A 7,500-nucleotide genomic window follows, 5' to 3' on the forward strand; every position below is an offset into this window, starting at 1 on the left:
TGCATAGAAAAACTATTACAGATCTGTTCCATGATTCTTGACAAACATTTTGAGATATAAAGTGCTGAAACACAGAGTAAGGATCTATAACAGAGAGGATCTGTAACAGAGAGGATCTATTACAGAGAGGATCTATAACAGAGAGGATCTATTACAGAGAGGATCTATAACAGAGAGGGTCTATTACTGAGAGAATCTATTACTGAGAGGATATATAACAGAGAGGATCTATTACAGAGAGGATCTATAACAGAGAGGATCTGTAACAGAGAGGATCTATTACTGAGAGGGTATATAACAGAGAGGATCTATTACTGAGAGGATCTATAACAGGATACAAACATTATTCTGTTCATAGCTGAGCGTAGAGAGAGAAGGAAAGCATGGGATGTGGTACAAGAGAGAGAGAGAGAGAGAGAGAGAGAGATGAGGAAAGGAGAGAGGGAGGTGGTAGAGAGGAGGGGACAGAGGAGAGAGGGAGGAGGTAGAGAGGACAGAGGAGAGAGGGAGGAGGTAGAGAGGACAGAGGAGAGAGGGAGGAGGTAGAGAGGACAGAGGAGAGAGGGAGGAGGTAGAGAGGACAGAGGAGAGAGGGAGGTGGTGGAGAGAGGGAGGAGGTAGAGAGGAGGGGACAGAGGAGAGAGGGAGGAGGTAGAGAGGACAGAGAGAGAGGGAGGAGGTAGAGAGGACAGAGGAGAGAGGGAGGGGGTAGAGAGAAGGGGACAGAGGAGAGAGGGAGGAGGTAGAGAGGACAGATGAGAGAGGGAGGAGGTAGAGAGAAGGAGATATAGGAGAGAGGGAGGAGGTAGAGAGGACAGAGAGAGATGGAGGTGGTAGAGAGAAGGGGACAGAGGAGAGAGGGAGGAGGTAGAGAGGACAGAGGAGAGAGGGAGGAGGTAGAGAGAAGAGGAGAGAGGGAGGAGGTAGAGAGGACAGGGGAGAGAGGGAGGAGGTAGAGAGAAGGGGACAGAGGAGAGAGGGAGGAGGTAGAGAGGACAGAGGAGAGAGGGAGGAGGTAGAGAGGACAGAGCAGAGAGGGAGGAGATAGAGAGAAGGGGACAGAGGAGAGAGGGAGGAGGTAGAGAGGACAGAGGAGAGAGGGAGGTGGTATAGAGGACAGAGGAGAGAGGGAGGAGGTAGAGAGGACAGAGGAGAGAGGGAGGAGGTAGAGAGGACAGAGGAGAGAGGGAGGAGATAGAGAGGACAGAGGAGAGAGGGAGGAGGTAGAGAGAAGAGGACAGAGGAGAGAGGGAGGAGGTAGAGAGGACAGAGGAGAGAGGGAGGAGGTAGAGAGAAGGGGACAGAGGAGAGAGGGAGGAGGTAGAGAGGACAGAGGAGAGAGGGAGGAGGTAGAGAGAAGAGGAGAGAGGGAGGAGGTAGAGAGAAGGGGACAGAGGAGAGAGGGAGGAGGTAGAGAGAAGAGGACAGAGGAGAGAGGGAGGAGGTAGAGAGAAGAGGAGAGAGGGAGGAGGTAGAGAGGACAGAGGAGAGAGGGAGGAGATAGAGAGGACAGGGAGAGAGGGAGGAGGTAGAGAGAAGGGGACAGAGGAGAGAGGGAGGAGGTAGAGAGGACAGAGGAGAGAGGGAGGTGGTAGAGAGGACAGAGGAGAGAGGGAGGAGGTAGAGAGGACATAGGAGAGAGGGAAGAGGTAGAGAAGAGAGAGGAGAGAGGGAGGAGGTAGAGAGAAGGGGACAGAGGAGAGAGGGAGGAGGTAGAGAGGACAGAGGAGAGAGGGAGGAGATAGAGAGGACAGAGGAGAGAGGGAGGAGGTAGAGAGAAGGGGACATAGGAGAGAGGGAGGAGGAAGAGAGGACAGAGGAGAGACGGAGGTGGTAGAGAGAAGGGGACAGATGAAAGAGGGAGGAGGTAGAGAGGACAGAGGAGAGAGGGAGGAGGTAGAGAGGACAGAGGAGAGAGGGAGGAGGTAGAGAGGACAGAGGAGAGAGGGAGGAGGTAGAGAGAAGGGGACATAGGAGAGAGGGAGGAGGTAGAGAGGACAGAGGAGAGAGGGAGGAGGTAGAGAGAAGGGGACATAGGAGAGAGGGAGGAGGTAGAGAGGACAGAGGAGAGAGGGAGGAGGTAGAGAGGACAGAGGAGAGAGGGAGGAGGTAGAGAGAAGGGGACAGAGGAGAGAGGGAAGAGGTAGAGAGGACAGGGGAGAGAGGGAGGAGGTAGAGAGAAGGGGACATAGGAGAGAGGGAGGAGGTAGAGAGGACAGAGGAGAGAGGGAGGAGGTAGAGTGGACAGAGGAGAGAGGGAGGAGGTAGAGAGAAGGGGACAGAGGAGAGAGGGAGGAGGTAGAGAGGACAGAGGAGAGAGGAGAGAGGGAGGAGGTAGAGAGGACAGAGGAGAGAGGAGAGAGGGAGGAGGTAGAGAGGACAGGGGAGAGAGGGAGGAGGTAGAGAGAAGGGGACAGAGGAGAGAGGGAGGAGGTAGAGAGGACAGAGGAGAGAGGGAGGAGGTATAGAGGACAGAGGAGAGAGGGAGGAGGTAGAGAGGACAGAGGAGAGAGGGAGGAGGTAGAGAGGACAGAGGAGAGAGGGAGGAGATAGAGAGGACAGGGGAGAGAGGGAGGTGGTAGAGAGAAGGGGACAGAGGAGAGAGGGAGGTGGTAGAGAGGACAGAGGAGAGAGGGAGGTGGTAGAGAGAAGGGGACAGAGGAGAGAGGGAGGAGGTAGAGAGGACAGAGGAGAGAGGGAGGAGGTAGAGAGAAGGGGACAGAGGAGAGAGGGAGGAGGTAGAGAGGACAGAGGAGAGAGGGAGGTGGTAGAGAGAAGGGGACAGAGGAGAGAGGGAGGAGGTAGAGAGGACAGAGGAGAGAGGGAGGAGGTAGAGAGGACAGAGGAGAGAGGGAGGTGGTAGAGAGAAGGGGACAGAGGAGAGAGGGAGGAGGTAGAGAGAAGGGGACAGAGGAGAGAGGGAGGAGGTAGAGAGGACAGAGGAGAGAGGGAGGAGGTAGAGAGGACAGAGGAGAGAGGGAGGAGGTAGAGAGGACAGAGGAGAGAGGGAGGTGGTAGAGAGAATGGGGACAGAGGAGAGAGGGAGGAGGTAGAGAGGACAGAGGAGAGAGGGAGGAGGTAGAGAGGACAGAGGAGAGAGGGAGGAGGTAGAGAGGACAGAGGAGAGAGGGAGGAGGTAGAGAGAAGGGGACAGAGGAGAGAGGGAGGAGGTAGAGAGGACAGAGGAGAGAGGGAGGAGGTAGAGAGGACAGAGGAGAGAGGGAGGAGGTAGAGAGGACAAAGGAGAGAGGGAGGAGGTAGAGAGAAGGGGACAGAGGAGAGAGGGAGGAGGTAGAGAGAAGGGCACAGAGCTACAAAGTGATGGAAAGGAAGATAGGAAAGAAAGTTTGGAGAAAGAGAAGGAGAAGTCTCCCCATTGATGACTGGCCAAAGCACAGGGCAGACTAAACTGGGAAAAAAAGTATTTTCCCCTCTTCAGAAAGCGGTAGACATAATCCATGACATCATCATTCCATATGACATCATCCATGACGTAGTTAGGGTCTATATCCCACTGGGCAGACTGTCCCAAATGACACCCTGTTATTCCCCATACTGGGTACTGCCGTTGACCAGAGAGTAGCTGTCTTGGGGGTGAATAGAGTGTCTGAACGTGTCACAAACTTCCCTGAGTCTCCAAAGATCACATGATCCTTCAAGCCATACACAATACATATCTAAGCCTTGTATAGTTATGCAACCCAGTCCCAATGCAAGGCAAGCAAGGAATTCTGTTTAAATGTCTTGATTCCAAAACCTTTGTCTTCATATTGAAATGGTCTGACGTTGGACTTGCTTGGTGACAGAACTTTTCCCTGTAAATATGCACTACTCCTCACAGAAAGCTCACTCCGATTGTCTCTCTCGCTATCCTCTGTCCTCGCTGCTGTCTCTTCCACTATTTTATCTCTCTCCCATACCTAAGTCTCTCCTCCTCGGGATCCCCTTTAGACCACCCTGACGCAACCAAATCAGCACCCGACTCCTGATGGAGGAAACTCTCCCTCTCCTCCTCCTCCTCCTCCTCCTCCTCCTCTACCTCCACTTCCCTCTCTTTCGCCCTCTCTCCACCGGCCTCTTCCTCCATCTCTCCATCCTCAAACAGTCCCTTGCCCTCCTCACCCCCTGCCTCCCCCTTCCATCCCTCCCCGTCCGACTCTCCTGTCTCCCCCATCTCCTCGGACACAGAGTATATATTCCCAGCCCCAACCCCTGTAGCTCCGGTTCCACCCCTCTGGCGCTTCTGGAACAACCCAAAATCAGTGATGTCCCTGGGGAAGTCTTTCCTCTGACCCTGCTTGTCTCTGGAGCTTCCGGAGGAACCACCATCGGAGGGCAGGGGGGCCAGGCCGTTAGCCAGCCCCAGCCCGTTGAAGGCCAGTCCCTCCGGGAGCCGAGGAGAGGAGGCTGTGGCGCCGCTCTGCTGGATGATGGAGGCGGTGACGCTGAACAGTGTCATCTTGTTGTTCTTCAGCTGGCCAATTGGGGGCGTAGGTGTAGGGGTGGTGGGGACCTTAAGGGGCCGGTCGGGGTAGGCTAGGCAGGACGCACCTCCTCCACCCCCACCAACACCCCCCGGACCACCCAGACCAACACCCCCCTGTCCACCCAGACCAACACCCCCCGGTCCACCCAGACCAACACCCCCCGGTCCACCCAGACCAGGTTTACCCGTCTTCATCATACCCATCACCTCGTAACGGAAACTAGAGATGTCCTGCTTCAGCTCCTAGAACAAAGGGACAGGGAGAAAAGAGAGGAATTAGATGAGAGAAAGCCAGGAAAACATCAGCGAAATGAACAGAATGGTTTACTCTGTTGTAAAGTGACTTGAGCCCAAGCTTCATAGTCCCTGTTCAGCGAAGAAGAAGAAACGGAGAAGAGGAGAAGAGAGTTTCCACGTCAAACCCAGTCCTCACCTTAAAGTTCTCCTCAGTCAGCCCTTCCTCTGTCTTAGCGTCTCTGATCATGGCTGCTACATATCGCTTCACCAGGTTCCTCAACACCTCCTGGAACACACAACAAAAACAACAACATAAACCAACAACAACAACAATAATAATAATAATAATAATAATAATAATAATAGACAGGACATCTCTTTGGTATGATACTGTAACATAGATGGAGAAGCGTAATGAAACCATTACAAACTATTTTGTAACAAATCAAATCACATTGTATTTGTCACATGCGCCGAATACAACAGGTGAAATGTTTACTTACAAGCCCTTAACCAACAATGCAGTTTTAAGAAAAATAAGAGTTAAGAAAATATTTACTAAATAAACTAAAGTTTAAAAAGTAACAATAAAATAACAATAACGAGGCTATATACAGGGGGTACCGGTACCGAGTCAATGTGCGGGGTACAGGTTAGTCCAGGTAATTAAGGTAATATGTACATGTAGGGAGGGGTAAAGTGACTATGCATTGATAATAAACAGAGAGTAGCAGCAGCGTATAAAAAAGGGGGTCAATGCAAATAGTCTGGGTAGCAGTTTGATTAATTGTTCAGCAGTCTTATGGCTTGGGGGTAGAAGCTGTTAAGAAGCCTTTTGGACCTAGACTTGGCACTCCGGTACAGCTTGCCGTGCGGTAGCAGAGAAAACAGTCTATGACTATGGTGGCTGGAGTCTTTGGCAAATTTTTTGGGCCTTTCTCTAACACCGCCTGGTATAGAGGTCCTGAATGGTAGGAAGCTTGGCCCCAGTGATGTACTGGGCCGTACGCACTACCCTCTTTAGCGCCTTGCGGTCGGAGGCCGAGCAGTTGCTATACCAGGAGGTGATGCAACCAGTCAGGATGCTCTCGATTGTGCAGCTGTAGAACCTTTTGAGGATCTGAGGACCCATGCCAAATCTTTTCAGACTCCTTAGGGGAAATAGGCTTTGTCGTGCCCTCTTCACGACTGTCTTGGTGTGTTTGGACCAGGATAGTTTGTTGGTGATGTGGACACCAAGGAACTTGAAACTCTCAACCCGCTCCACTACAGCCCCTTTGATGAAAACGGGGGTGTGCTCGGCCCTCCTTTTCCTGTAGTCTACGATCATCTCCTTTGTCTTGATCACATTGAGGGCAGTGTGGAGTGCAATAGAGATTGTGTCATCTGTTGATCTGTTAGGGCGGTATGCGAATTAGAGTGGGTCTAGGGTTTCTGGGATGATAGTGTTGATAGTGTTGATGTGATCCATGACAGTTCTTTCAAAAAACGTAATGACTACAGAAGTGTGCTACGGGTCGGTAGTCATTTAGGCAGGTTACCTTGGTGTTCTTGGGCACAGGGACTATGGTGGTCTGCTTGAAACATGTAGGTATTACAGACTCGGTCAGGGACAAGTTGAAAATGTCAATGAAGACACTTGCCAGTTGGTCAGCGCATGCTCTGTGTACACGTCCTGGTAATCCCTCTGGCCCTGTGGCCTCATGAATGTTGACCTGTTTAAAGGTCTTACTCACATCGGCTATGGAGAGCGTGATCATATAGTCATCGGGAACAGCTGGTGCTCTCATGCATGCATCAGTGTTGATTGCCTCGAAGCCGCATAGAAGTAATTTAACTTTTCTGGTAGGCTCGTGTCACTGGGCAGCTCGCGGCTTCCCTTTGTAGTCCGTAATAGTTTGCAAGCCCTGTCACATCTGACGAGCGTCGGAGCTGGTGTTGTAGGATGCAATCTTAGTCCTGTATTGACTCTTTGCCTATTTGATGGTTCGTCGGAGGGCATAGCGGGATTTCTTATAAGCATCCGGGTTAGAGACCCACTCCTTGAAAGCGGAAGCTCTACGCTTTAGTGTGGATGTTGCCTGTAATCCATGGCTTCTGGTTGGGGTACGTACGGTCACTGTGGGGACAACATCATCGAAGCACTTATTGATGAAGCCGTTGACTGATGTGGTATACTCCTCAATGTCATCGGATGAATCCCGGAACATATCCCAGTCTGTGCGAGCAAAACAGTCCTGTAGCTTAGCATCTGCGTCATCTGACTACTTCCGTATTGAGCGAGTCACTGGTGCTACCTGCTTTAGTTTTAGCTTGTAAGCAGGAATCAGGAGGATATAACTAAATTATGGTCAGATTTGCTAAATGGAGGGCGAGGGAGAGCTTTGTACGTGTCTCTGTGTGTTGACTAAAGGTGGTCTTGAGTTCTTTTCCCTCTGGTTGCGCGTGACATGCTGGTAGAAATTAGGTAAAACAGATAAGTTTCCCTGCATTAATGTCCCCGGCCACTAGGAGCGCCGCCTCTGGATGAGCATTTTCTTGTTTGCTTAAGGCCTTATACAGCTCGTTGAGTGCTCTTAGTACCAGCAAGGTAGTGGGATTGAACCCACTACCTTGGCGTTACAAGTGCCATGCTCTACCAGCTGAGCTACAGAGGACCACAAAGTTATTGACAAATAGACACAGACCACCACCCCTCATCTTACTGGAGGTAGCTGTTCTGTCCTGCCGACGCACGGAAAAAACCAGCCAACTCTATATTATCCATATCGTCGTTC

General features: G+C 51.5%; 1 protein-coding gene across 1 annotated transcript in view; it reads right to left on the reverse strand.

Moving 5' to 3' along the window:
• The window catches only part of LOC121541363 (short transient receptor potential channel 4-like), a 31,001-nt gene that overhangs the window by 2,169 nt on the left and 21,332 nt on the right, over positions 1 to 7,500 (reverse strand). Inside the window, exons 8-9 of the mRNA XM_045207958.1 lie at positions 4,920 to 5,009; positions 4,040 to 4,729 (exon numbers count right to left, since the gene is read on the reverse strand). Coding sequence (XP_045063893.1) covers positions 4,040 to 4,729; positions 4,920 to 5,009 — 780 coding nt within the window. The remainder of the gene's footprint in view (positions 1 to 4,039; positions 4,730 to 4,919; positions 5,010 to 7,500) is intronic.

Source organism: Coregonus clupeaformis, chromosome 27, assembly GCF_020615455.1.
Source record: "Coregonus clupeaformis isolate EN_2021a chromosome 27, ASM2061545v1, whole genome shotgun sequence".
NCBI lineage: Eukaryota > Metazoa > Chordata > Actinopteri > Salmoniformes > Salmonidae > Coregonus > Coregonus clupeaformis.